The sequence below is a fragment of the Rhodofomes roseus genome (genome assembly GCF_022264815.1).
Source record: "Rhodofomes roseus strain CIRM-BRFM 1785 chromosome Unknown C8Q71scaffold_4, whole genome shotgun sequence".
Taxonomy (NCBI): domain Eukaryota; kingdom Fungi; phylum Basidiomycota; class Agaricomycetes; order Polyporales; family Fomitopsidaceae; genus Rhodofomes; species Rhodofomes roseus.
The window spans coordinates 930,861-957,464 of record NW_025952960.1 but is presented as its reverse complement, the minus strand read 5'-3'; the positions used below and the strand labels follow the sequence as shown (position 1 = coordinate 957,464).

The window sequence follows — 26,604 nt, the reverse complement described above, 5'->3', positions numbered from 1 at the left end:
CGCTCGCTGTGGGCGATCACCGCTTTGTACATTGAGTCCATTGGCGACAAATATACACTGCATTTCATAGCATGCGCATTTCTGTATGTTCTTCCTCAGATCCCGGAGGACTGAATGTGAGCCACTGAACTCATGCTTGAACTGCTACACGCATCTCATTACGGATGCTGATGCGACATACACGGTCATCTCTCCCCTCTTCGTTCTTCGACCACAGCATCCATCCATTTGAACGCCGCCGTCTCTAGCATCTCCTCCCACGCGCCCTCCTGACGCGCGACCATCGGCGCGTCAAAGAGTAACGGCTCCTCATTGGTAGTGTTTGGGAACTTGACCTGCGACGGAGATGGCGAAGGAATTGGCGTACCCGCATTAGACGGCGTTGCAGTGCCTGGCGTCTTCACAGCATTCGGTTTCGCGGGCGATGTGATCGGAAGAAGGTAGCGTAGCTTGAGGGCTCTAAAGACGTGTCAGCGTTGATGGCGTAGTGATGCGCATGCAGAGGAAGCGCTCACGCTGCCCAAAGGCGGAGGTTGTCTGTCCGCCGGAACGTCCAACCTCGCTTATTCTTCTCGCCTTCTTGGCCGCCGCCGGGAGACTGAGCCTCAAGCATGATTATGTCATGAATGGCATCCCTACTGACGAAGCCCCAGGGTTTCCGCGACTTGCGTACGCCAACGTTGTACGCGACGCACAGCAGCTGGCCAGATGAGAGGACTTGCAGGAGCGCGGAGCGATCCGGCGGTGGGTGCGGGAGCTGTGGCAAGAGATTTGCAGGTAGCAGGGCCACTAGGAGTGCATGGAGGCGACCTGCTAAAGATGTGAGGCGAGGGCGCGAGGAACACAATGAGAACTTACCGAGAGGGTCGTCAACGAACGTTGACCGCTTCGCCCAGTCCGGTAGATCGTCATCCTCTATCGCATCCTCCTCAGTCAGAGTCTCCATCTCCTCCGGCTCCTCGGTGACAACAATGTTTCGCATCGTGTCCAGCATTCCCGTGGATACGACACGGCGCGATGCTCGCCTGGACGCCGCGTGTCCGCCCAAGAGGCCTTCTACGGAGCTTGCCCGGCGGCCTTCCCTCTGCTTCCGCTCCGCGCGCTCTCGCTCTCTTGTCCACCCGCGCTTCCCGCCCTGCACGCCGCCGAAGAGCACTTGATCGACAGCATCGAGGTACCTCCCTACGACCTCGCGCTCCCGGGCCATGTCCGCGAGGCGCATGTCCTGGCGGTAGAGCCAGCCGCCCCCGACGACGAGCCGCTCATCCCATCGGTCGCGCTTCTCGCGCTTCTCGCGCTCCTCGTCGCTCATGTCGTGCGTCGGCTCGTCGTCCTCCCAGACCGGTACCGGCTTCCTGCTTCCGCCGACTTCGATGAACGAGATAGACACGGACGTATCACCGTCGTTGTCGAAGAAGTCCGGGGACGTCGCGCGCGTGCTGAGGTCGCTCTGCTCGGGCGAGGACGTCGAGCCGTGGTCGCTCTGCGCGTCGTACGCGTCGTGCTCGAGCGGGAGACGCGCGGATTCCTCGAGGTCCCTCAGGGCTGCGAGCACCTCGAGCGCGCCGCGCCGGACCCGCGTCACTTGGTCCGAGGCTGCATCAGGCTGTGAGACGCGCCTGCGGGGTGGAGGCGCGCTAGGTAGGCTCTGTGGGCGGAAGTACGTTTGAAGCATCGGGGTGGCGGAGTCGTCTGGTTGCGATACGAGGTAGTTTCGGACGGACCGTACTGCACGTGTGGTGGTCTTGAGTAGATCGAGAACGTCAAGGTGTTCTCCGGACTTTCCGCCTGCGCCCAGGAGATTGGGATCTTGGCCTGGTGGGTGTATGTCCCCGTCCAGTTGCCACCCCGCCGCGACCGCGCTCAGGTCCTCGATGACACCCGGGCGCAGACTTTCAGAGTCAGTCTCGAATGTCTTTACGTACGGTGGGAAGGAGGGCTGGATGATCTGTGGGACAACCGGGGATGGCGGGAGCTCGAAGTCGCGGACTTGCTGGGAGAAGGGGCGGAGATGGAGGGTAGACGGGCCGCCGATGGCGGGCACCATCCCGCTATTTGGCTTGTTGAGAGGACTCGAGAACGCCGCGGCGGCATCAGCGCACGCTCGACTCACCCAACGCTCGACAGCACTCACTTGCTTTCCGCCGCGATGCCCGACTTTGTGAAGTAGTGCTGTAGGTGCTCGATGCTCCCCAGTGCCATCACGCTCTCCCGCTTCGCTGCGCTGCGGCTGAACGGCTTCTGGGGCTTGTTCGCGGAGTTCATGTTGGGGTAGAAGGCGACCGACCGCCGCGAGGGTGTCCGCGCAGACTCTTGCTCGGCGGCAGAGCCCTCGGGCGGTGGCGCGTCTGGCGGGAATTTGAAAGTGGGCTCGGACTGAGAGGTATTCATCGTGTGTGGTATACGGTAGTGGTATGTGATTAAAAGCAAGCAAGAGCGATCGTAAGCATCAGCAAAGGAGGGCAAGTCCCATCGTGGTCGGAGAAGAGTAGGGTCGAATGCGGAGAATCGAGATGTTCGCGTACTTCAATCAGATCACGCTCCCGGGAGTTCGGGCCCTGCGACTTAACCGAGCTCGCACGTCCGATTGCTTTCTCGAGTGAGCGATGGTGATATCATTATAAGACTAAGTAGATGTAGACAACAGAATCGCATAGCACGCGACATAGTCCATGTGGTTTTGCTCGTCCCCGTCTCGAGACAACATACTGCTCACACCATGCTCCGCGCGATCTGGTTCAGCTGCACAGCCATCTCCGGATAGTTCGTCATGAACTCTACCTGCGCCTTCGTCGCCTACACAGAGTCGTCAGACTCGTACCAACCCCTCCAAGTAGGTGAGACTTACAAACTGGTACGTCAGCGCGTTCATGAGCTCGGGCTCGCTTCTCGCAAGGTCGGCCTGACGCTCGAACATCCCCATCGCGATGTCGATCTTACCCTGCTGCAAGCTCAACTGTGCCAGAGTCGCCACAGCAGCCTCGCACTCCGCGTCGATTCGCAATGCCTCTTGGCAGCATCGCTCTGCCGCACCAACATCTTGCTTCCACTGGTACATCGCAAGACCCTTGTTTACATGGGGCAGGACGTTGATCGGTGGCGGCCTTTCGAGCCCAATGAGAACCAATCGAGTAAAGGCCATGCTACTTCAACTCACTTCGGGCGCTCATTCTCGATTTCAATCGCACGGTTAAACTTGTCAACTGCTTCTTGGAACCGTTGCTGATCAAGTAGCAATTCTCCGCTGTCAAGATTTGTCAATATAGCCAGTAGCTGCAGGAGCTAACTGAAACTAACTAATAGTTGTGCGGTTCGCTGCGGTGCGGGAACGCCTTGAGCGTCCGCCTGAAGGTAGCCATACTGTTCGCGAGGTTGTTCGCTTTGTACTGTGCCACAGCGAGTTGTATATGGCTGAATACAAACTGGTCATCCAGCTGCGTTGACTTGGTGTAGTTCTGGGCCGCCTCCTCGAACTCGTTCATGATGAACAGCACTGCACCACACCGCGTCAGTCACCAAATCCAACTGTTATTCCTATCAGGGAACTTGCCTTGCCCGCGGTGGTAGTAGATGTCTGGATCGTCCGCATTGTGCTTGATCGCCTCCTCGAAGCAATCAAATGCCTTCTTGGGATCGCCCTGCTCCATATAGACGCTGGCAATCTTCACCCACGTCTGCGTCAGTGAGGGGTGCAGGTCGATCGATGCGAGGAAGTCGTCTTTCGCCCCAGTGACGTCGGTCATCAGGAACCTTGGGACACACAAGTCAAGTGGGGAAATGTCAGCCCGAATAGGGAGTGCGCATGCCGACGGACGCACTTGAAGGTGCCGCGCAGGTTCAGCGCCTCCGCCTTGCCCTCGTTGAATGAGATGCCCTGCTCGATGGCCTCGTTGATGAGGCTGAGCGAGTGCGTGTAGTCGCCGGCGGCGAGCGCTTGGAAGGACAGCAGGAGGGTTTGGTCGCCTTGCGTAGGGGACTCCGGGAGTGTGGGTGGTTGGCCTTCACGTAGATGAGCGACAAGGTTGAGGACAGGACGCTGATCTGCACTCACGGGGACGGAAGGCTCCGAAGTACGCAGATACGAAGGTATGTGAAGGAAGACGCCGTTCACGACCCTACGGCATAGCTTAGCGAACGTCCAAAGTCCTTGAAGGCATACATACTGCGAGGATCTCTTGCGCTTTGTTGCCCGAGAGCTTCTTTAGTACACGCTCGACAGACTGTGCTGCTGCCTCGTTTTGGAACTTTTTGAGGATTGTCGCCGCGGTGTAATCTGCCCAAGTGGGTCTAGCCTCTACCAGCATGCCAATGACATCCGAACATACCCCGCAATGCCTCCTCATCCCGGTCCAGCGCCTCCAGAGCGGTTGCTCGCCGGTTGAGGGCCTTGACGTAGCTTGCATCGAGCTTGAGGGCTTCGTCACAGTCCACGACGACCTTCTCGTACTCTGGAGGGCTCATGTTGATGTAACATGCTGCACGGTTGCTGTAGAACACAGGTTCGGGCTTGGGCGTGACGTCGATGGCTCGTGTGTACAGGTCAATGGCGGTACTGAACTGGCGGCTCGAGTACGCGGCGTTACCCCTCGCCTTCATCGATGCTGCGACCTTGGACCGCTCCTGCAGCACGATGAGAATGCAAGTGCACGTTCAGATGGTTTACAAACGCACCTCGGTGGGCATACGAGCTATGTCCTCAGCCGATAGTCTGACATCCTCTATCGCACCGTCATGACCTTCCTCGGACACCGGCGTACGCTCCTCAAGGATGGGCCCGTCCTTGTCCTTCACCGTCTTGCGCTTCTTGCTCTTCTTCTTATCCTTCTTGCGGTCGCCCGTCTCCGCATCCCCGCCCGCGCCTGGCCTGCGTGACGTGGACGCATAGTACGCAACGCCGCCGATGGCGACGAGCGCGGCGGCAGTACCGATGAGAACCGCTCGCCTGTTTTCGGAGACGAAGGACTGAACGCGCTCGACGACGCCCTGCGACGACGTGGAGGAGGAAGACATGGCGGGAGGACGCCGGCCTGCGCACCGGGCACGGCAGGGAATGCCAATTTTTGGTGACAGTCACATGTGACGACGCTCTCTAATAAGCGGGATAACACCGAGACTAGGGTTTTTATTATAACCTGGATCGCTGAGATTCAGATCGTAGCTTCAATCCCTCTTCAATCTTACTCCCACAACCTCATTCTTATTCACGACCTTCCCGTAAGCCTTTCTATGGAGCCTACTTCAGCTTTCGCAACAAGTGGCGAAGATGCGATCACGCGGACCATTGACCTCGGCGACGCCCCTAAGGAGCTCTCGTACGAAGAATTCGAAGATTATTACGAGATCGACCGCACAGTAGAACAAATACGCAAAGGTGATTACAAAAGGGTAAATTCCAGTCATAGGACTGCGACATGCTACTGAACGCGCTCATCTATTCCGCAGATAGCTCTTCAGTTCCCTGATGAGCTCCTGCATGATTCTGTTCCATTATACCGACGCTTGAAGGCGAGGTTGGGCCAAGGACGAGAGCTATACGTCCTAGCTGACACATCGTACGGCAGGTATGTTGCAGGATCATATAACTACCATGCTCACCGTGACAAACATCGCTTGAAATAGCTGCTGTGTTGACGAAGTCGCTGCTCAGCACGTCGATGCAGATGCAATGGTTCATTACGGACATGCATGCATGAGCCAGTGAGCCGTACGCATTCTGATTTTCTCCAGATCACTGATCTTTGTTATCAGAACGTCCCGCTTACCAGTCTTCTATGTGTTTGGGAAGAAGCCGATCGATCCTACGGACTGTGTAGACAAGTTGGTACAAACGCTAGCAAGTTCAAGCTCAGCGAACCCAAGGGATGCAACAATGCTTCAACTGGATGTTGCATATGCTCATAGAGCAGGTAACACAATGCTAGTTATGCCAGGAACATTTCGGACTGATAAGTATCTTCGAGACGCGATCCTGGAGAAGCTACGAGCAGCACTCCCTTCGACTACCAAGATCCTCTATTCACCAATCCCAAATATGACCCACCCGTCTGCACCACTAAGCACAATCGAAACATCACCTCAGAATGGACCGGCAGCTACTGATGGCCAACGCAAAGGAGAAACAACGTCCGAAGACTGCACTATCCTCTACGTCGGCGGGGAAAGCCTTAGTCTTACAAACCTGCTCATGACGCATGCATCTTGTGAAGTGCGTCACCTTTGTTGTCTGTACCCTACCCGAGCAGCTGACGGCTCCCTTCCGGCTCAGGTGTACTCGTATGATCCCCAGACAATGTCGACACGGCTCGAATCCGCGCGTACCAACAAGCTCCTCATGCGCCGATACGCCGTAGTCCAGAAGGCCCGCGATGCAGACGTCTTTGGCATTCTCGTCGGGACACTCGGTGTAGGTGAACATACATCCACTCTTTTGCGCGAATCACATACTCATAACTGATCAGCGTCCTACCTCCCGCTCATCTCACATCTGCGCAAGTTACTAGCAAAGTCTCACAAGAAGAGCTATACGATCAGCGTTGGAAAGCTGAACCCAGCCAAGCTCGCAAATTTCCTAGAGATCGACTGCTTCATCCTCGTCGCATGTCCAGAGAACAGCTTGATCGAGGCTAAGGTCTGACCCCCGTATCGCTTCTCCGTCATTCTGGCTTAAAGTAGATCCTTACAGGACTTTTTGCGTCCGATTGTGACCCCATATGAGCTTGAAGTGGCGCTGCGGACGGAGCAGAGCTGGACGGGACGATACGTCTTAAACTTTGACAAAGTGCTCGCCGAATACGGACAATACGAGGAGGAAGGTAAGTTCAGTGAAAGCATGAGCTATGTTCGTGACATTGAAGTTCTTCCAGAGGATCCGTCAGCCCGCGACGCAGAAGATGTAGACGAACCTGTGTTCTCACTAGTCACCGGGATGTATCGACACGCCAAACGTTATGGTTGTACGTACCACACACCACTTCCCGCGGCCTGCTCGCTCATCCTCTGACTTCCTCTACTTTCGTGCTAACCAGCCACCGCCTCCTCTCAACAACCGTCAGGCGACTCCGAGTCCTCCGCAGTCGTCCTTCGAAACCAGGATAGCTCAGTCGCTGTCCTCGCTGATAGTGCGGCCGGTGCGTTTGACCAGCGTACTCCAGTCACTTTGGGCGACTCATTGACTCGTGCTCTCAGGGCAATTTCTCCAGAATCGCACGTTCCGAGGCTTGGAGACCAGGGTTGGAAAAGACGCGCCGAGTATTCTCGAGCAAGGCCGCAGTGGGATCGCGAGAGGCTATGCGGACGACCATCGATCGCAATGATGAATGGATACAAGAAGACATTAAACGGTTCTAAGATACTTGAGGGACCATGAATCATGTTGCTCTCGTGAATTTGCCGCTGTTGCTCAATCTGCAAGTATCATGGCTGCTCAGTCGAACATCCTCCTGTCACGGCTCCATGACTCACCTTGAGGCGTGCCCGCCGTACCGTGCACGGTCCTCATGTGTCTCTTACGACCATCCTCCCTACTCAATACGGCGCCGCACCCCGGCACGTCACACGGTACTTCCGTCGTCTTCAAGTGAGTTGTGCCAATGTGTCTTGCGAGACTGCGCTTTTTGAGCGTACCGCGGCACCGGCAGTCCCTCCACAAACAGTGTACTCTCTCGTCTGACGTCTCCCATGACGTACGATTGTCCTTGAAGTGATTTTCCAGCAAATGATTGGTGATCCCTGCTGTCGTCGTGTCTTCAAAGGCCCCATGGCAGCCGTTGAAGTGACATATTTTCCCCTCGCTGGATGTCTCTTCGGCGTGGTTGTCTAGGCCCTATAAGTCGAGCATTCAGCCGTCAACCAGTCCGAAGCATGGACCGACTTACGCTGATGTCGCCGTTATGGTCCTCTGTCGTCAACGAACGGGCTAAGGGACTCCCTATCGAGGGGGGTGCGGCGTATACGCGCGAGAGTACGAAGGCGCGAACATCATGCAGAATGCCCTCGACCTCTGGCGACAATTCCGCGGACGAGTCGACAAGGTCCGCGAATGCATCGAGCAAGCAGCGGCGGTCTGCGGGGGAGTAGCCAATATCATAGGGAATAGTCAGGAATGCAGGGAACATCATGATGGGTGCTGGTCCTCCCGGATATTGAGGGCCGTCCGTCGCTGGAAGCAGAGGGCTGGAAGGTGAACCGGAATGGGTGGCGGTGTCTGGGCCTGCAACGTGCTCGAAATAAAACGCGCTATGTCGGATGATCGGTGAGTATTTGCATTCTGCGATGGCGGCCGAATGACCCACTTGAGAGGCTGAGCGTTGTCCATGGTGGTCGAGGGCGTCTTGAGGCTCCTGACAGGGCTGCCCTACAGCGAGCTTGGGGCACAGTAACCTTCTGCATTTTATATAACCACACCACACGGAGAATTGTCGAGACGGAAGAGGCAACCTCTAACTGCCGTGGAGGTGGCCATCGCCGTATAGCCGCGCGCCGTGAGGGTGCACTGCGGCAATCCCCGTCTCGATACCATTGGCTGACACTAGCGGGTTGCTATAGGGCGACGCAGGTGTGAAGAAGGGAAGAAGAAGAAGGCGCAAACGTCCATCGCCCAACCGCGCAATTTCCCAGTCCGCCGCACGGCGGAGCTTGCCGGAACACTCGGATCCGGCGGCGCCTGCAGCAATGAATATTCTCGCCAGCCGCGGGTGGGAACCGAGTACATGCCATATTCGTGGGGGAGATCCATGAAAGAGGAATCCGTTGGCTGACAAGGTTGCTAAATATCAAAGGTGCGTGGTCGTTGCTGAATTCTGGGGGGCATGCCCAACATGAGCGTGGTATGTCCTTGAATAATACCGCGCTATAGGTTGATGATCAGTCCCTACATGTCGGAATTCTCCGAGTAAAGCAAAAGGCATGGCTGATACCGACATCGGTGCGAACCAAAGGCAGGGACTTATGCTATTTGCCGATTTAGTAAGGACACACCGAAAGACTGGAACTACTCGCCATTGTGTTTTAACGCGCGTTTCAGCATTTTCACTTCGAGCCATTGAATTGCGTGCCAGGAAAACAATAGAGCCGCCAAGGAAATGTCCGATGAAGGAAGTACTGTTAGAACGGTCTGGGGCCAGGTGAAGTGGAGGCGCTAGGACAACAGACCCGCGAATTTGCGGCAGCCAGCGGACGCCAGTAAGTACACAGTGGTAACTGACCCATGATGTGGGACCTGGGCCTGACTCAGAGCGGGAGTCCGTAAGCTCGTCTGCCTGACTGAATGCTAAACTCACAAATCAATCTGCCATGTGTAACCAGAAATCGACACTAACCTGACTTCCAAACGGAGACAGGATCAGAAGCCCTCCTATAGCTGTCGTTCATGTGTTCCAGAGCGAATCGACGCGGACTTCCCAGCGAGTTTGCAATTACGCCATCAGCTATACCCAAGACGGTCCGCGTCGTACAATCCAGTGTCAATGATGCGTCGTGGGGAAGGCATGGCAGCCGTGCGTCGGTGACGATCATTCAGGCAATACGGTCCCGGAACGTATTGTGGGTATGCATCGCACAACGAAGAGAGCCGGTTAAAATACCGCGAGACCACGAGTTGCCGCGCATTGCGCACAGGATGTCCGACAATCATTGAGGGTGCTGCGAACAACCCCGGTACTCCAAGGGTTTTGTCCATCAGGTACTCACCATTCAGGTCCATGGATGGCGGCCAGGCACACCAGTTCCTAGGAGGGGTAGCTAGGCTCTGCAGAACTTTGTCTATGGTAAATCGTAGGCAGAGACGTAGCCACTTTCCGATATCTGTAGGAACAGGAGGGATGAGCGATATCATTTGAATAACCGTCTTGGTATGTTTCTATCACATACATACGCACTGGACCCTAGCATGATGGCTTCGGTGGCCGATGAGCGATACGCTTGGAAATGGAAACATTCGGATCCCGGTGCAATCCTGAAAGGGAGTCGCCGCGGCGGGCACGCCCACGAGCGCGTCACGGGCCCGCCCTCCGGGCGGGTCGTCACGCGTCACGCGTCACAGGCAACCCGCTTTCAGCGCTTGCTCGAGTACCACCTGCCTGGTCCCCACTCTGTAGCGTTTGCTGGGCTGTGGTTTCTCGTGGGTAGGCGAGTCCTGCTGCACTGGTTCTCAAGTTGTGGCACGCATGCTGACCGGAATGTTTAACAACGTAGGGAGGCGCAGTATGTGAGCTGCCAGATCGGCTGGGGAAATGTACCTCGGCTTCGAACGCGATATGGGCCTTAGCCTCTGGGGCTTATGTTCCGTGTTGAGCGCACCGTCTATGAGGTACGCTCCTCACCTGAGCCAATCTCGCGCACATTGCATATATGTACTAAGCGGCTATAGCCCATAGTACCCCAGGAAACCGTAGCACAGTGCACGTAATGACCCGTTCCAGAGCACCGCTGCGTGGCTGGATCGCTTCATTTGGCATGGTATGTCCTCTACAGGGTTTGAGTATTGCATCGAGAAATATGATAGCTGAAAATTGAGCATGTGCACTCAGGGCGGCTCTGTACGCGATGTGCTCCCAGGTTATGACTGCCCGCACAAGGCCGTCTTCCTCTCAGTGATGTCCATAACTCGCGGGTCCATTACGCTTGAGAGGTGAGCCGGCGCGCTTTCCCAAGCCCCACATGGACCTATAGAGTTCCATCGCTCCCAGGGTGATTTGCACTTTTGAGCACGACTCGGCCCGCCCAATCACGCGCCACATGGGTTACTCCGAGGCAGAGTTCGGCGCCGTGCGCGCAACGTGCGCGGGTAGTAGTACAACCTGATCGTGCGCAGCATCTCAACCGTTGGAAATTATGTATGACTACCGTGAGTTCATCAGCGCGCTTGACAAGAGACGCGTACATAGCTGATCCACATTATGTAGTCTTGACTACATCCTTCATATCGACGGCACAATTGAGGTCTGCCTGTCTGCCTCGGGCGACTGGAGAGTAGCTAGTACAGCCATGGAGCGACGATCCGGGAGACCACTAGTACGTTCATCTGTTATGTACTTTCCGTTCGCTTGCGGCCACTGACCGACTGCACGCTCAGTGGGTTCCTTGCATGACTACAAAGTCAAAGTATTCCTCGCGAGTGACGAGAATACGCTTCTATACGCCCATACGCATCAGGAAGAGATCGTTAGGAAGAGATCGAGCAGCCGCTGTTTGAGGACGTATGGGGTTCTACTTTCATACGCAGAAAATCACGCGCACGTTCATTGAGAACGAGAATGACGCAATGTTGAAGTTCCCGTACAACTTCCAGGCCGGATGCTCTCATCAGCCGCGAGGCGAGGAACCGGTGGGGACATTCGGGGCTACGTGATCCATCTCGCATGCAACCCTGTACATAACGTACGTCCCCCTGTTGTTTATTCCCCGCGCGACCGACAATTCTCGCAACAGACCGTTGTCGGCTCCAAGCGATTAATAGAGAATGCGAACCGGGCTCGGTACAACTTTGCACCCAGCAAGCGCAAGGACACGGGGCTGTCGAGCAGCAACAAGTGAATCAGATATTGCCCGGGGCCCCGATGGTCAATTTCCACAAGCTCTTTGGATGGCGAAATTATCACCCAGCATGACCTCGTTGCCTGGGTCAACGTCGGCATGCATCACCTTCCGCAGGCAGAAGACTCGCCCGTCATCCGTACCAACCTTGCCGCCTCTAGGTGAGTATCCTCTCGCTCCTAATGCAACAAGTTGCTTAGTCCAATCAGCATGCAACATCTTCGTCATACCGTTGAAAACTTTGATGCTGACGTATCAATGGAGAGCATGAACGCGATCCTGCTCACGCCGCCCAAGAATCCTGGCGAGCCATGAAGCTTCGATCACAATGGCGTCGAGAACGCGAACTGCGTTCCCGGACCTCTCCCGCTGTTCGAGTACAACAGTCTCAAGGCTTTCGCGCTAGTCCTCGGGCGTTATCCTAGCATGACTTGCGGTGCGCCACGAATGGTGATTGACACAATGAAGCCATTCACGTCACAAATGCGACAGCGCACGAGTCAGATTAGGACACATACATGGCGAGCAAGAATCTGAAGGTACTCGCCTGCGCTCTACAATGCGCTTTTCCATAAGACCAGCGAGTAATAGCTGTATGCCGCATCGCCAGACGACGATATGATCATGTATTCAATCGCGCAGGTGAGGAAGTGTGAATATCGGCCAGCAAATAAGGCGACGGAGGCCTGCAGGCCTGGACGCGCGAATACGAAGTGTGCACTTGCGTACTTGATAGTCATGAGCCCATATTTGGGGCTCAATTGACCTGCTCTCTCAACGATTTCATGTGAGCCCATGGATACTCGCTTGTTCACAGAATTACGGTAATTCTGTCGTCTAGAGCCAATCAACCTGTGGCGGATGGAAGTTATCAGGTTCTGCACAATTCTCAGCAGTAGTGAATCCCACTGACATGGTGATCAACCCCGCGATGCTTCGTTACCCTCGACATGAGCACGCATTGCCTCTATGCTTCTCTGCAAAACGTTCTCCGATGCGCATGAAAAGGAAGATATCACGAACGTGAATGTACGACATGCGCTGTCAAGGGCAAATCATAGCGAGTCGCACTAGGGTGTATTCCAAAAAGATCACCGCCGTAACCAAGCTTCTTGACTCATTGCATCGGCACGTACTACGCGTCTCGTTCTCGACTCCACTAAGGATAGGTGACTACAACCAGCAAGCACATCGTCAGTCACCGAGCAGACAAACTAACAAAGCTCATACGCACAGTGGCAGTCAGACGGATACGGCGGGCTGTTTTCCCAGTTCGAGTATGTCCAGGTCACAGTGTAAGAGTTCCCATCTTCCCCGACCTCTGTCATCGTCGTGGCCGCGATCGGCCAGCTTATGAGGGTCTCCGTGAGCGTCGTCGTCTCGAAGGGCCCAGTGGTCGTGGGCGCGATGATCGAGAGCGTCTCGACGAACGTTTGGGTGGTAACGAAGGGGCACGCAGGATCTCTGGTGGTAGTAGCCTGCAAGCTGTAAGCCTAGTGTCGGTGGAGATGTTAAAGGTAGCAAGATTCACCCTTGGCTGTACGTCCTTCGGTACTGCGGAGACTCCCAGGACGGCCAGGCCAGCGAGTGCGCTCAGCTTGAACGCAATCATCATGAGTCGGACGACGAGTCTGTTGCAGCAGGCTTGTCAGTTCTTCAGGGTGACAACACTCAGCTTTATAGAGCACGGATGGCCAGAGCGCTGTTCCTCAGCCACGGGTGAGTGAGGATGACTGAGCCATTAAGACGTCCCAACAGCGGAAGCAGCCTACGCCCGCTGCGAAGGCGCTGAGATGGGAGACACAGTCCGTATGTGGCAAGCGATCACAGCAGGGGGTTGACCGACCGTATGCTACCACCCAACTCATCAGAAGGAGTTTGCGTACAGCCGAATCGTCGATACCTCAATTTCGGGATGTGCGCGGCACCAACTCATTCTTCATCCTCGCAGGCGATGCGCAGCTAATGCGGACGAGCATAATTGAAGTCAAGCAGCGTTGTGGGACGATACCCCGGCTAGGGCGACCCGCCTACGATGCGAATAGGTGTAGAAGGATGAATGGAATGAGCATGATGTACTGACAGCACATCAGGTATACACACGCACCTGAGTACTCATGCGTCGATTTGTGGCGCGAGCCTGGCGCGAGTAGACTTCGCTAAACGCGCCATCGCGCGCAAACATCCCCGACTCCGATCCCCTTGGCACGTTAGCGCGCCAGACCCGCAATGCCCCACATTCACCGTCCGTATGGCAGAAGATGGCAGAGGGCTCGATTCCGCGCCTACACCAGATTTGACACAGGCTAGATCACTAATTAGATCTCGGGGCTGCGAGAACACATGCATGATGCGACCGCCTGACCAGTGACAAGTGTTGACGTTGGGCGATTGTCACTGTGTCGTCCAAAACATCCCGAGGCTAGCGGGACGGGAGGTAGCTATGCACTACAAGTTGCTTGTTGTCGAGGAGTTGTTGACAGTTGAAGTAAGCTTGGGAATGCATGCCAGAGTACTGGCTGTGTGCTCAGTCAGCACGTTACTTAGTTAAGTCTTACTCCTCCCCTCAGAAAGATCGTCCTAGTGGTCTACCTATGGGAGACTAAGTAAGTCTTCAAGTTCAGCGACACAAAACGAACGTGCAACTCAAGATGTGCCCTGATATTTGGCAGAAAATAAGGACCATGCGAACTAATACGGCAACGCACCCATATGCATGCAGGCATCGGATCCGTACATTTGTACTGCAGAGCGCTCCGACGAATACCGGACCGCCATGAAACGCACACACGCGGGCACCGAGTCGGACCAAGTGTAGCGGTCGGCTTGTGCGGATGCATCCACCCAGGGAATTCGGATGTCTTTCTGCGCATTGACACTTGTTCAGCAAAGATATGCGTGTCAACAGCGGTAAACGTATTCACGAATTGGAACACCTATCGATCGAGTTGACTAGTTGTAGGCAGGTGACTGACTTGCAAGTATATGTGGACCGTCAGTTCGTCATGCGACACTTCTGTGATCTGTTTTAGGCACAAATTATAGGCTGGCATCGACAGAGACTTGCCAACTGTGCATGTGAACATGAGATGGCGGTGAGCTCGAAATTCACGAACCCGCAGATCATGAGCCTGAGGTCAAAATGTTAGCGTAGCCAATGCGGACTGCAAGAAACACGGTGTTATTTGATGCCGATACACATGCAAGAAGGTCATGAATAAGTTTGCGAAGAGGTGCGTAGGCTGGCGTGAGCATCATGCGTGACCATCGAATACGGCCAGTGTCACTAGTGCATGACCGTGACGCAACGTCACGGACGCGTCTGTGGCTTCAAGCTTCAAGACTCTGTGGCGCATCACCAACGTCCATCCGCTGGCACGTTCTCCGCGCACCAAGTTGCGAGATGAGCGCATTGAACGCTGCAGGGCATTGGCAATCTGAGCGGCTCCCGCCAATGGAGCACATAGCTGATACCTTGCTTAGCTCGAACTTCGGGAAGTCCGAGTTAGGCGTGCCGGCAGTGTGGCCAGTGCGCGTTGCGCCATTCTCTTCGTCCGAGTCAAGCCGCATCTCATTAAGGCTGGAAACTCGTATCATGATCGCAACCGCTCCGATACTACTTAATAACACAGTAAGTTGTTCTTTGTCTATAATATATGGCTCACCGAGATATTTCGTTCGACAGGCTGCAGCGATTATAACGCGAACTCCGGGGTCCCACTCCAGTCGGCGGTCTGGAGCGGTCTGGAGGGGCAATGTACGAACCGCGATGCAGTGTTATCGCGCAGATCAAAAACGCGCCAAGACAATCCGGCCTGACCACTAGTATCTACCAGCGAAGCAACGCCGTGTCGCAGAAAACAAGGCCATCGCGACGCTCGCAGAACCCATGATGATGGAGGGCACCGCCTACAGCGTGGTTCGTGCTTCTGCTAGGGATCTGATTATCTATAAGACAGTGGGCACAAGCAGATGCCCAAATCAGGGATAATAGCTGAGCGCTGAGCTCGAAATGGCGGACAATAGGAGTACAATAGGTGCGGCTGACTGTTTGTTTGGACCAAATATGGACCCACAGAAAGGCATATAAGAGGCGGGGGCAGACGCGACTTTTCCCCCATCCCTCTTGCCCTCCGACGGCCATGTAGGGTCCCCGACCCCATCCTCCCCCTCGCCAACAGCCACTTGACCGCCGCACATAGTCACATCTCACCAACAGTGGGATGGGTCGGCCCAGCTACGATGCGCCACAAGTTGAACTGAGGGCCGCGCGCCAAACATCGGCAGACTAGGTATGTTCCTTCGCCGATCAACATAGCAGCAGCACTCACTGACGTACTGCGCCCTCCTGCGTCCATCCTCCTCGTCTATCCATCGACGCACGCGTTAACGCGACGACCCGCAGAGCCACAACGCCATAAGGTGCGTGGCCATTCTCGACGTCGACAACAGTAAGTCTGCTTCGTGACTCGTGGTCTAGGCTGTCGCTAACCAGAATGGCAGATAGTGTGCCTCAAGCCTGCGTGCGTCAAGACCTTTCATCAATATGTGTGCCTCCAGATTATGCGACTATGACCGACCTATGCGAAGATACATCCCTCCAACGGGTTCAAGGCCATATGCCAGACGACGAAACACAAGTCCCGCAAGGGCACACCCGTACGTTGCACGATTGGTGATGGGACCGTCCAGCCTGGTGTCGTCCGCACCATGATAGCGGCGACACAGGCCCAGCTACTCGCCGTGTTGTCGGTAGCTGGAAGCAACTGTACTGCAAACGCGCACCAAGGGTCAGGAGCGTCGCTGTTATGCGGCTCCGCAGAAACACGGTGCGCGGACTGTGTATGGGGACCGTCCCGCCGTTGACTGGTCTGAGACCCGACGCATCGTCGGCCCGGCAGACCACGAGGCTAGCCAGTTGTGGCGTGCGGGTGGAAAGACGTGGCTATGTACGTGCTCGCTAACATCCCGTTGTTGACCCATTCTGACCTTCGTTACAGGCCATGTCCCGACGTCGAGGATCCACGATCCCGGCGAGCGCATACAAACCCTCTTCTACCAAGCCCCAATTGGGCACCACACAACCCGGTACGTCGTACTTGCGCGAACGGATCCAGCCTCCGGCTCGAGGTGGCCGGAGGCACCGTACCGACGACGCCGTGCACCAGCGGAGACGGAGCATTGCGCTCGCTGTCGACGAGATTGTGCCGGGTCATTACGTCGATATGTACGGGGACGTCCCCGCCGCCGGTGTACGCCCGCTCTGTCGGACTGCCGTTGCCGGCTAGCGCATGTCCGTACTGGGATAGGGGCGTCGCTCATCATATGATATGGGCGGCGCTCCTGGCGAGGGCCAGAGTGAGTGTTCGTTACGCAGTGGATGCGAGCCGCGACTGACCCTCGTCTAGTAAGTTGCCCTCGCGAAACCTCAAGATATTTGCCGGACAACCCCGGTCAAATCCTCACTCGGCCCAAACGGGCTTGATACCGCCCTGGTACGTCGTTTGTGCGCGAAAGGGTCCAGCCTCTGGTACGAGGTGGCCTGCCAATGTTGCAGGCCGCCGGAGGCACCGTACCGCCGACGGAGAGCACCGATGGCAGCACCGCATATGATATGCCTTGCAGTCGGCTTGCCCGTCGTTATGGTACGGGGACGTCCAAGCCGTCAGCGCAAGCCCGCACCGTCGGGTAGTGCTGCAGCGTGCTAGCGCACATCCGTTCCAGGAAGAGGGGCGCCGCTGCAAAATGAATTATATATATAATCGAATGAGCGGCGTCCCTGGCTCGGGTGCATCGTGAGTGTTTGCTGGTTCGTAGTGCTTGGATCGTCGCTGACCGCCGTCCGCAGGAACGCCCGAGCCCAACTTCAAGATGTAGTTACCATCATCCACAGCTCTACATCTCCCCGCTCTTCCCCTCGACACTCGCCTTTTCCTCCGACTCTCTCGTCCGACTGATGGGCGACGCTCTGCTCGTGCCCAGCGCGAGCGAGCAACACCTTGCCGCCTTAAGCCCAGTCGGGTGTCCGGCGGCACGGGGGGTTTTAGTGGGTAAAGCAGGGGGACCCGAGCACCGCACCAACACACCAAACCGACAACAACGACAACGACGAAGCGGTACCGCGGTGCGATGACGGTCCCGAGTCCCACACTGTTCTCCCTATCGGGAGTTCGTGCGTAACTGCATTTTCCCCCGGGAGGAAACGAGCCTTGTTGGAGGCTCGTTGTAGCCTGACGTCGGGCCCTCTGTTCAAAAAAAAAAAAAAAAAAAAAGAACGAGCGCAAGCGCAACAAGACATCGACGATCGCGACGCAGGTTCAAGCTCACTGATGAGTTGGCCATTCGTTCCATGTATCGGCTCGCGATACCATTCTGACCTGTCCCCTCACAAAGTGGTCGTGCCGTCGGCGCAAGCGCAGACGGGCGAGCACTGTTCGATCCCTATCTCATGTCTTTCCGACATGTCGTATAAATCCACCCTGACTGTCTTCAACAGAATCAGTTGCGTCGCCCCTGACGTTTTACCTCCTGGTGACAAAGCTGTTTGCTGCCTTTCTTGATCAACGACGGAGCACGCTGCGGAGAACAGCATAATAATCGCTAGGCAGGTGCTATGCAGGTTGATCGCAGGGGCTTGTGTGCTACGATTCGTATTCGCGATGGTCGCAAATCGTTCCTGTACTCCAGATGAACGTTTCAGCGTCACGAAGGTGTACCGATTGCCTAGGACAGCCTATACGGGTTACGGGTATGGCCCTTGCCACATAGATACATCGCGTCAGTCTTGGAATGTCTGAAGAAACAGCATGCGTACAGTGGCAATCGGACGGGTACGGCGGATCTTCAGAATCATCCGTGTACGTGTACGTTACAGTGTACGTTTTGCCGTTGTCTTCGACCTGCGTCTCCGTCGTGGTCGCAAGCGGCCAGTTCGTTTCGACCACCGTGAACGTCGTCGTCTCGAAGGGCCCAGTGGTCGTGGGCGCGATGATTGAGAGCGTCTGGGTGACGACCTCGGTGGTGATAACGGGGCACGCAGGATCTGTAGTGGTAGCCTGCAAGCTGTCAGCCTCGTGTCCATGATGGTGTCAAAGGTAGCAAGACTCACCCGATGCTGTACGGCCTTCGGCACTGCGGAGACTCCCAGAACGGCCAGGCCAGCGAGTGCGGTGAGCTTGAACGCAATCATCTTGAGTCGGACAACGGATCTGTTGCAGCAAGCCTGCCGGTTCCTCAGAGAGCCCACGCCCGGCTTTATACAGCACGGCTGACCCGAGAGCCATCCTCTAGCCAAGGGCGACTGGGGAATGACTGAGCTGTTGACATGGCCCGATAGCAGAAGCAGCCTACGCCCGCTCAGAAGGCGCTGCGATGGGAGACACAGTCTGTATGTGGCAAACATTCACAGCAGGTGGTCAACCAACCGCATGCCACCCAACTCATCAGAGCAGGCTTGCGTACATCCGAATGACCGAGACCTCGGGATGTGCGCGTTCTTGATCCTCACAGGTGATGCGACCCTAATCATCGGAGCAGCGTATGAAGTCAAGCAGCGTTATGGGACGAAGCCATGACTAGGGTGATCCGCCTACGATGCGAATAGATGTAGAAGGATGGATGGAATGAGTATGACCTACTTACAGCGCAAAGCAGGTATACACACGCACCTGAGTACGCATGTATCGGTTTGTGGCGCGAGGAGACTTCAAGTTTGCTTAACGCACATAAACATCACTCAGCAATCCCGCCTCCCATCCTCTTGGCACGTCAGCGCGCCAGATCCGCAAACCACACATTCACCGGCGGTGCTTGGGCGCTACTGTCCGAGTACCATCCGTATGGCAGAGGGCCACATTCCGCGCCTATGGGAGATTTGACACAGGTTAGATTACTACTTAGGTCTCGTGGTTGTGCGAGGACACATGCGACCAGCGACTGTGTCGTCCGAAGAAGCCAGCGAGACGTGCTATTGCCTGTTGACGAGTTACTGACAGACGAAGTAAGCTTGAACATGCATACCAGAGTACTTCCTATGTGGTAAGTCAGCACATTAAGACTTCAAGTTCAGTGACACTGAACGAACGCGCACCTAAACACGCGCCCTTATAGTTGACGAGACGAGAACGTGGACGCGCAATTCCCTACAACATCAAGAAAACCGCGAACCGGTACGGTAACGCACTGGCATGTAGGTGTCGGATCCGTATGTATTGCTCCGACGGATACCTTTCTACCGTCAACCAAGACGACGCATCATGACGCGACGTTTTCCTGCAACGAGATCGCAACAGAGGAGGAGGCGGTATGAGCTGATGCTCACAAACCCAAACCGCCTGTCAAAGGCGAGGCTGTCGTATACTGGATGAGAATGGAAGATACATTACTCATGATGGGAGCGTGCATGCGGTATCGAGTTCACTGCGTGACCAGTGGTCTATCGTCGGGGAAGTAAGCTATCACCTAGGTGAAGCAGGAACAGTTGCGAAGACGGAAACAGAGCACTTGACAGAGAATCGAACGAGATCCTGGGGGTGTCGGACAGAGAGCGCGGAATGACGTTCGCATCCATCTACCGGAGCAGCTACGCCAGATTTGATTACAACGCACCTTGCAGGCTTGCCCACTCTTTTCTCATCAACGGTATAGCTGCTTCCCGGAGCCTACTTTAGGACTGACACGTGTCGGGTACCAGGGAGCATGGGTATGAGGTCGGAGGCTCGGTTTGATTGAGCTCATGAGGCTGTTGGGAAGGAACAAAGTTGTCGATGTGAGAAAGCTGGAGCCACGCCTGACCCGCCTTTCGCGTTTCCCGTGGCCAAATATGTTCCTGAGGACGAACAAAGCGAGACGTGGGCGACCGATGGTGATTGACGACGAGCATGGACGCGCTCAGCAAGTCGCAAGGTCGCTGAGGCGCTGGACCTCGAGGTGTTGAGCGCTGAAGATCACATCGTTACTGAACCGAGCGCGTGAGCGTTTACCAAACCGTCTTTGCTTCCGCCTTAGTTCGTCACTCACCCTGCACACCAAGCCCGCCTCATGTTGAACTAATACACAGCTTGTTGAAGTTCTTCTACCGCAGACTCGCAGCTCTTGTGCTCCTCTGATGGCAGCCTAAGTGAAGAAGCGATGAATTTGAAGGGGTGCAGATTAGCGAATCGTCGTCGGCAGCAGCGCGGGGCAGATGGTACGCACCTTTCTTCAATATGTACCAACTGGAATTAAATATATGCGTCTCTACCTGCAGTGCACACTGTGTGAACCCACGGCTGGTCGGCTTGTCGCATTGGTTGACCTCGATGCGCCCGACGTCGTGGTCGATATATGCGGGCTAATCTCTGCCCAGGCCGGCGCCGGAGGTGCCGTCCGAGGTAGCAAAGTGAGTGAAGATAATGATGTGTTGCAATATATTCTGAATGCTCGGGGGAAGGTGGTGGGCGGAGGCAACCCGCAAAACGAACGACCGTGTCCTCCCAATTAGGAAACGGCTTGACAGCCCTTTCACAAACCTCTGTTAGTATTCACAAACGTGACTTTGTTGAATGCAAACCTTAAACGCGTTGAATGCGCCAAATAACACGCAAACAACGCGCCTCGCGGTATAAATACGGGTGCCCCCCGCGGGCTATAAAGCCAGCTGCCCCGCCCTCCCTCTCCCCACCAGCAGTCCGTCGCACCTCGCCTCTCGACTTCACTCTCAGCGTCTCACTCTTACTCGTTACTCTTTCCAACATGCGCTTCTTCAACCTGCTTGTGGACGTCGGTGTCGGCGTCGGCACCCTCCTCAGCAGCTACTGCCCCGAAGACGGCATCGCCCCTACCTCCAAGCCTCCCGTTGTCATCGACAAGGCCTGCACTGCATGGGGCAAGACCGTCGACGCAGCATTCAACCCCGTCGGGTACGTCGTTGTTTCTCAATGCGCTCACCTCGCATATCCTGACGTCTCATTCATCAGACTCGCGTACCTGGGCATCAAGGACGGTTCGTTCAACATGGGTTGGAATGGCATTTTGATTGGGAAATGGCGAGGGTGCGTACATACCTCTATCCATACCGTGCCAAGTTGGCCTGACCCCGCTCGGCGCACAGTGGTCACCTCGCCACCTGGGACGACGACATGTCGCCCGACGTCTCCTTCATCAACGGCACGACCAACAGCGACATCGATATCCTTGATACCGGGGGTACGCCTGACCCCGGAGCGCCAACCTCAACGGCGCGGACTTCGGACGTACACACCGGCACCAAGGATATCAAGCCCGCACCCTGCATCATCTGCTCTTCTCTCCGCGACGCACCTATCGCCACCGTCGACCGCCAGGCCACCATGGTCGCAGCCGACCTGGAGGCCGAGTACAAGTCGGTGCCTCTCGTGGATTCCGAGTCGTTCGAGGCGGACTCGCCCCCTACCGAAGCTGAGCAGCTGGTCGCGCTCTTCTACGCGTTCACCATCCCTTTCTGGACCGTCTTCATCTGGCTCAAGGTCGACACGAAGCGACGGATTCTCATCGACGACTTCACCGCCTCGCTCGCCCACCGCTGCGCAGACTGGGTCGCCGTTTGCATCGCAGCGATCCTCCGGCCCGTTCGCAACGCCCTCGCCTACTTCGGCCCGTTCGCGAAGATCATGAATGGCCTGACCATCCCGTGGGACTCGAACGGGAAGGTCTTCGTTACAACGAAACACGGCAAGTGGATGGTACGTCTCCCCGACTCTCATCCCGCTCGCCGATGCTGACAGTCATCCATAGTCCCTGATCGCCCTCTCGCCATCGGAATACATACTACTTGAGGGCTCGCCCGACGACGAGGTACATCTTCTTTACCCACCTACTCTCCCTGCGATACTGATTGCATTATAGGAGGCTGAATCTGAGCCTGCCGAGGCCGAGGAAGCAGGGCCTGCACGGCGCATCTCCACTTCTGGAGCCCGTGACAGCCGCCGGGGCCAGAAGAAGGCCAAGAAGAATGCAAAGGCCAACGCAAAGGCCAAGGCGAAGGGCTGGGCGTGAGCCTCAGGTATGTACCCTTCGCATCTCACACCGCCGCACACCTCTGATCGTCCGCGTATAGCTCAGCCCCGCCTCGCATCGTCACTCTCCCCAAACTATTGTATCGATTACTCGGTCTCGTCCCTTGTAGCGTTACGGGTTCCCTTTGACTGGTCTCTCTTTACCCCTTTCCTTGTACTATACTGGGTTGGGTTCCGGTGGCCGGCGAACCTCAGAGCACCGATGCCCCCGTGTGTTCTTGAGGTTCGTCGATCATCGGGGCGGGCCAGGCGAGCGGAGGGGCATTCCGCGAGTCTGGCTTGCAATCCCTTCCCCTTTTCCCTTTTTCCGTTATCTATCCATTGGTCTCGTATTTGTTCCTGGATCTCACTCATCTCATCTCTGGGTTTCGGTCTTGCATAGCGGTTTGGACGTCTGATTCCTTGGACTTGGCAGACTGTTCATTGTCACGGACTTGGGTTTGTAGCATGGTCACGTATTTATACGATATCTATTGGTTTCCATTACCTCCACAGTTAATCGTATGATACGATTCGCATGTTGTGACTTCACCCGTATTCAGGTTGAAGTCGGTCGAATTTCATGTTCTTCTGTAGTGACCAACTGTACCTCGGATCAATACGTTGAATACGTCAGCTCGTCCTGAAGCGACCACTCCGTCGTTCTCGCACACATCCCCGTACCAAGCTAGCTTTGTTATTTGTCCGCAAAGGGAAACCAACCTTCCTTCTACGGTATCATTCCTTCCCGATCCGTCACTGGTCAGCCTTCGATTCGAACTTGCGTCCGTCGCTGTTGCTGTGTGTCCCATGTTGTGTACCCTGCCAATTGGGGAGTCTCCTAACTTCCCAGTCGTCTGCGCCCGAAAGCAGAGTCTGTGACATAAGCCGACCGCCTGCTCTGATTTCCTCAATGGGCATCCTCCATGCCAAATGAGTGTCTGACAGCTTCCACCGTATCGTAGAAGTTGCGCCGCCCGTCCGTATATAAAGGCATCGTCCGCTCTGTCGCAGCGCATACTTCTTGTCCTCGACCCTCCACCATCGGCGCAGACTGCAGCAGACCCGCGACCGACGCGCGACGCGGCGGCGCCGACGCCGGGGGCTTACAGAATGGCGTGCGGTGATTGGCTGGCGCCTGCGACGACCTGTGCGGTCCTCATCACTGCTCCGGGGAGCGCACCACGCAGTGCCCGTTCCGTGCATCATAGCGACTCGACTGCCCTTTCCCTCCATTCCTCTCAGTTGCTGTGCGTGTCAGCCGTCTTCGCTCGCTTATCGACCGAATATAATCTGCAGGACGCTGCCCTCCTCTCTCCTCCTCCCGCCACCTCCCCGGATCGCTTCAGTATGACCGTCGTCCTACCCGTGCTTGCGTCGAGTGAAACGGACCCGACTCAGCCATCGCTGCGACAACTGGAGAAGATGCCCCTTGCGCTATTTGAAAAGACCCTTGACGACCCCAGTGACGAAATGGCATCGTGGGTGGAGACGCGGATATGGCTCATGCTCGGACTCTTCGTGGTCTCTTTATTCGGTACGCAGCCCGTCCGATAAGATCGCCATCTTTCGACTGACCTCTGCTGTAGCGTCATGCTTTCCCAGCCTCTCCCAGCGACTACCAGGCGTACGCGTCCCGGGCATCGTGTTCTTCATCGGAAAACACTTTGGCACGGGCATCATCATCTCGACTGCTTTCGGCCATCTGTTGCAGGATGCCTATGAGGCCCTACTCAGTCCCGCAGTCGCACAAAGATGGGCAGTGTCGGATTGGGTTGGCATGATTGTGTGAGTATTGCGCAAATGAACGGGATGTATCTCGGAGGCTGACCCCATACGCAGCCTGAGCTCATTACTCCTCATCTTCCTTGTTGAATGTATGCGCTTTCTTTCTGGTCTGCGGTGCCGTCCTAACGATCACATAGATATCTCGACATCCTACGTTGATCGCCTACAGTCATATGCGTCTCAACCTCCCACGCCGTGTGACACCCCATCCACATCCTCACCCACCCCGAGGCCGGGCTCACCGGCGCACCCCCCGTCTGCCAACGAGGGACACGTTGCCGATGCTCCTCTCCCGCTCGCACCGCCCGAGTCGTCCACCCCCGTGAATGAGCCCTTCACCGACGAGTCTACCCCACTCAGCGGCAACGGCACCCCGGCCTACGGCGCCACGCCGCACCCTGGCCCGCGACCTGCAGCTTGGGCGCACACCTTCCCTAGGACACAAAGCAGCAAGCGGCGGGGCACCATCGCGGAGGCGAGCGAGGAGATCTTCGCGGGCGGACACCACCGGCACGAGGAGCGCGGCTCGCACGCAGAGCACCACGGCAGTTGGAAGTCGTGGATGGGGTGGTTCGGGCTTGGTAGTGGTCGGGCGGTGGACGAGGACGAGGAGGCTGCTAGTGGAAGCGCACGGAAGGGGGTGGAGACGCGCAAGCACAGCAACAGCCACGCGCACGACCGACACGGTAGCCACGACCATGGACACCACCGTGGTGGACATGCACATGCTCACGGGCATGCGCATATGGACATGGAAAGATGGTCCCCGGAGCGTGACGAGGGAGACGAATCTGAGCTGGATGGGCCGGAGGCGAAGGTGGGGATGCGGAGGCAGGTCATCGGGATCCTGGTGCGTCGGTTCTATGCACATATCGCCTCGTTCGCAGTACTGATGCCAGTGCCTGTCTAGATGCTCGAGATCGGCATCATGATTCATTCCCTCGTCATCGGCCTCACGCTCGCGATCACCTCCGGCGGAGAGTTCAGTGGGTGTCCTTTCCTCGCTCCCACGTATCGTTTGCGCTAACTCCTGTCAAGCATCGCTCGTCACTGCCATCGTCTTCCACCAGCTCTTCGAAGGGCTCTCGCTCGGGATCCGGATAGCCACACTGCCTGCCGCGGCCGCTCGAGGTCGGTTCCTGCTCCGCTTCCCAGTCTCGTCTACGTTGGGATTGACCATTATCTGCAGAAGTCGCGGGCCTGCGCCTGCTCAAGCCCATCCTCGCCGTCTCCTTCGCAATCACGACCCCCATCGGCATCGGCATCGGTCTCGCGGCGTTCGAGCCGGGGCGCAGCGAGGGCGGTACGTCCCCTCCCCCCTCCCCCCTCCTAAAGCGAGACTCGCAAGCTGACATTGTCCCGGTCCGCACAGCGAAAGTGACGCTGCTGCGAGGACTGATGTCCGCGCTGTCGGCGGGGATGCTGATCTACGCGGCGTGCGTCGAGATGCTCGCGGGCGACTTCGTGCTCGACCCCCACCTGTGGCGGAGCAGCGTCGCGCGCCAGGCGCTCGCGCTCGGGAGCTTGTTGCTGGGGTGTGTCGCCATGGGCGTCGTGGGGTGAGTGGTGTATGATTTATGTAGCCCGGCCTCGAGCGTGCTGACGGGTCGCGACTCGCAGCATTCTGGGCGAGTGAACGGGGCGGGGCTGTCGAGCAAGATGCTGGGTATTGGCCCAGTATCTTTGAAGAATGCGCTGTCGGTCGTCGTTTCTCTGGCTTGGTTGGGAATGGAAGGGATTGCATCGCGCCGTGGCATTCGCGGGAACTGTAGAGCAGGTATATTACATGTATGCACACTAATTGCACGTCAGATCAGGAAACCGCACTTTACACACGCATCGTCGACTTGTGTTGTAGCATAGCCTCGGACTCAGGGAACATCAATCACATTGGTTTGCTGGTCACTAGGGCGTCTGGTCGGCCTCGGCGCAGGATAGGCTGGAACTAGGTGCGTTCTCTTGTACACGGCCGTATCGATGATTGTACGAAGGGCAACGACGCTGACGACGCTGTGCTAGGTAGGCGCAACCGCGGCTTTCAGGGGTTGCACGCAGTTGCGACGCTTGCTGGCTGGTGGGTTGAAACGGAGACTATGTACGCGGCTATGTCCTGCCAGTGATCGGCTCCTGACAACACTTACCGGCTCCTGACAACACTTACCGTCTCCTGACAACACTTACCGTCTCCTGACAACACTTACCGTCTCCTGACAACACTTACCGCCTCCGTTGTGGAAGAGAAAGCCGGCCGGAGGCTAGACCGACGCGACGC

At 56.4% G+C, this 26,604-nt stretch overlaps 10 protein-coding genes across 10 annotated transcripts; 6 read left to right on the top strand and 4 right to left on the bottom strand.

Annotated features, from left to right (window-relative positions):
• Positions 1–185: 185 nt before the first annotated feature.
• C8Q71DRAFT_854698 (uncharacterized protein) lies at positions 186–5,010 on the bottom strand (the record flags this gene model as incomplete). Its single annotated transcript, XM_047927088.1, has 14 exons — positions 186–459; positions 516–810; positions 859–2,072; positions 2,135–2,376; positions 2,719–2,796; positions 2,849–3,104; positions 3,158–3,244; positions 3,298–3,493; positions 3,527–3,750; positions 3,819–3,999; positions 4,052–4,115; positions 4,164–4,273; positions 4,326–4,620; positions 4,672–5,010. The coding sequence occupies 14 exons, from the start codon at positions 5,008–5,010 to the stop codon at positions 186–188; spliced, it is 3,855 nt and encodes a 1,284-aa protein (XP_047782305.1).
• Positions 5,011–5,226: 216 nt separating this feature from the next.
• C8Q71DRAFT_702173 (putative diphthamide synthesis protein-domain-containing protein) lies at positions 5,227–7,313 on the top strand (the record flags this gene model as incomplete). The annotated part of the gene is made up of 10 exons (XM_047920232.1): positions 5,227–5,385; positions 5,443–5,561; positions 5,620–5,697; positions 5,749–5,906; positions 5,961–6,205; positions 6,266–6,407; positions 6,459–6,628; positions 6,683–6,953; positions 7,026–7,127; positions 7,186–7,313. The coding sequence occupies 10 exons, from the start codon at positions 5,227–5,229 to the stop codon at positions 7,311–7,313; spliced, it is 1,572 nt and encodes a 523-aa protein (XP_047782304.1).
• C8Q71DRAFT_741581 (uncharacterized protein) lies at positions 7,185–8,314 on the bottom strand. Its single transcript, XM_047922823.1, has 3 exons — positions 7,875–8,314; positions 7,462–7,822; positions 7,185–7,404 (listed from the first exon to the last, which is right to left on the bottom strand). The coding sequence occupies exons 1-3, from the start codon at positions 8,115–8,117 to the stop codon at positions 7,400–7,402; spliced, it is 609 nt and encodes a 202-aa protein (XP_047782303.1). The 5' UTR covers positions 8,118–8,314; the 3' UTR covers positions 7,185–7,399.
• Positions 8,315–8,426: 112 nt separating this feature from the next.
• On the bottom strand, positions 8,427–9,605 carry C8Q71DRAFT_425626 (uncharacterized protein). The gene is made up of 4 exons (XM_047918480.1): positions 9,318–9,605; positions 8,998–9,268; positions 8,920–8,949; positions 8,427–8,848 (listed from the first exon to the last, which is right to left on the bottom strand). Exons 1-4 carry the CDS (start codon positions 9,511–9,513, stop codon positions 8,539–8,541), a joined length of 807 nt encoding a protein of 268 aa, XP_047782302.1. The 5' UTR covers positions 9,514–9,605; the 3' UTR covers positions 8,427–8,538.
• A 449-nt stretch (positions 9,606–10,054) lies between these two features.
• C8Q71DRAFT_846136 (copper amine oxidase) lies at positions 10,055–11,847 on the top strand (the record flags this gene model as incomplete). Its single annotated transcript, XM_047926628.1, has 9 exons — positions 10,055–10,125; positions 10,192–10,455; positions 10,527–10,627; positions 10,686–10,775; positions 10,902–11,010; positions 11,222–11,323; positions 11,428–11,528; positions 11,574–11,693; positions 11,733–11,847. Exons 2-9 carry the CDS (start codon positions 10,405–10,407, stop codon positions 11,845–11,847), a joined length of 789 nt encoding a protein of 262 aa, XP_047782301.1. The 5' UTR covers positions 10,055–10,125; positions 10,192–10,404.
• A 459-nt stretch (positions 11,848–12,306) lies between these two features.
• Positions 12,307–13,320, bottom strand: C8Q71DRAFT_425448 (uncharacterized protein). Its single transcript, XM_047918479.1, has 4 exons — positions 13,064–13,320; positions 12,767–13,010; positions 12,446–12,705; positions 12,307–12,384 (listed from the first exon to the last, which is right to left on the bottom strand). Exons 1-3 carry the CDS (start codon positions 13,145–13,147, stop codon positions 12,692–12,694), a joined length of 342 nt encoding a protein of 113 aa, XP_047782300.1. The 5' UTR covers positions 13,148–13,320; the 3' UTR covers positions 12,307–12,384; positions 12,446–12,691.
• A 3,345-nt stretch (positions 13,321–16,665) lies between these two features.
• Positions 16,666–17,205, top strand: C8Q71DRAFT_741532 (uncharacterized protein; the record flags this gene model as incomplete). The annotated part of the gene is made up of 2 exons (XM_047922822.1): positions 16,666–16,888; positions 16,942–17,205. Coding segments are annotated over exons 1-2 (235 nt in total), but the record flags the coding sequence as incomplete, so codon positions are not given.
• Positions 17,206–17,783: 578 nt separating this feature from the next.
• C8Q71DRAFT_741526 (uncharacterized protein) lies at positions 17,784–18,917 on the top strand. The gene is made up of 4 exons (XM_047922821.1): positions 17,784–18,309; positions 18,338–18,582; positions 18,627–18,742; positions 18,772–18,917. The coding sequence occupies exons 1-4, from the start codon at positions 18,192–18,194 to the stop codon at positions 18,845–18,847; spliced, it is 555 nt and encodes a 184-aa protein (XP_047782298.1). The 5' UTR covers positions 17,784–18,191; the 3' UTR covers positions 18,848–18,917.
• A 2,482-nt stretch (positions 18,918–21,399) lies between these two features.
• On the top strand, positions 21,400–23,040 carry C8Q71DRAFT_741513 (uncharacterized protein). The gene is made up of 6 exons (XM_047922820.1): positions 21,400–21,431; positions 21,489–21,563; positions 21,623–22,232; positions 22,285–22,344; positions 22,396–22,552; positions 22,607–23,040. The coding sequence occupies exons 2-5, from the start codon at positions 21,526–21,528 to the stop codon at positions 22,543–22,545; spliced, it is 858 nt and encodes a 285-aa protein (XP_047782297.1). The 5' UTR covers positions 21,400–21,431; positions 21,489–21,525; the 3' UTR covers positions 22,546–22,552; positions 22,607–23,040.
• Positions 23,041–23,894: 854 nt separating this feature from the next.
• Positions 23,895–25,968, top strand: C8Q71DRAFT_854692 (Zinc/iron permease; the record flags this gene model as incomplete). Its single annotated transcript, XM_047927087.1, has 9 exons — positions 23,895–24,081; positions 24,134–24,332; positions 24,387–24,421; positions 24,470–25,182; positions 25,243–25,318; positions 25,371–25,463; positions 25,522–25,635; positions 25,705–25,891; positions 25,953–25,968. The coding sequence occupies 9 exons, from the start codon at positions 23,895–23,897 to the stop codon at positions 25,966–25,968; spliced, it is 1,620 nt and encodes a 539-aa protein (XP_047782296.1).
• Positions 25,969–26,604: the final 636 nt, after the last annotated feature.

Excerpts from the sequence above, each read along its gene's own strand:
- C8Q71DRAFT_741581 (XM_047922823.1), bottom strand. The coding sequence starts at position 8,117 with ATGATGTTCCCTGCATTCCTGACTATTCCCTATGATATTGGCTACTCC. Across the intron at positions 7,823-7,874 it reads ACCATAACGGCGACATCAGC|GGCCTAGACAACCACGCCGA; the intron begins GTAAGTCGGTCC and ends CTCGACTTATAG.
- C8Q71DRAFT_425626 (XM_047918480.1), bottom strand. The coding sequence starts at position 9,513 with ATGATCGTCACCGACGCACGGCTGCCATGCCTTCCCCACGACGCATCA. Across the intron at positions 8,950-8,997 it reads ACGCGCGTTAAAACACAATG|CATAAGTCCCTGCCTTTGGT; the intron begins GCGAGTAGTTCC and ends ATCGGCAAATAG. Across the intron at positions 8,849-8,919 it reads TGCCTTTGGTTCGCACCGAT|CGCGGTATTATTCAAGGACA; the intron begins GTCGGTATCAGC and ends ATCAACCTATAG.
- C8Q71DRAFT_425448 (XM_047918479.1), bottom strand. The coding sequence starts at position 13,147 with ATGATGATTGCGTTCAAGCTGAGCGCACTCGCTGGCCTGGCCGTCCTG. Across the intron at positions 13,011-13,063 it reads CGAAGGACGTACAGCCAAGG|GCTACTACCACCAGAGATCC; the intron begins GTGAATCTTGCT and ends TACAGCTTGCAG.
- C8Q71DRAFT_741526 (XM_047922821.1), top strand. The coding sequence starts at position 18,192 with ATGGTCGCAAATCGTTCCTGTACTCCAGATGAACGTTTCAGCGTCACG. Across the intron at positions 18,310-18,337 it reads TTGCCACATAGATACATCGC|CATGCGTACAGTGGCAATCG; the intron begins GTCAGTCTTGGA and ends CTGAAGAAACAG. Across the intron at positions 18,583-18,626 it reads GGCACGCAGGATCTGTAGTG|GTAGCAAGACTCACCCGATG; the intron begins GTAGCCTGCAAG and ends ATGGTGTCAAAG.
- C8Q71DRAFT_741513 (XM_047922820.1), top strand. The coding sequence starts at position 21,526 with ATGGGTTGGAATGGCATTTTGATTGGGAAATGGCGAGG. Across the intron at positions 22,233-22,284 it reads CGAAACACGGCAAGTGGATG|TCCCTGATCGCCCTCTCGCC; the intron begins GTACGTCTCCCC and ends AGTCATCCATAG. Across the intron at positions 22,345-22,395 it reads AGGGCTCGCCCGACGACGAG|GAGGCTGAATCTGAGCCTGC; the intron begins GTACATCTTCTT and ends ATTGCATTATAG.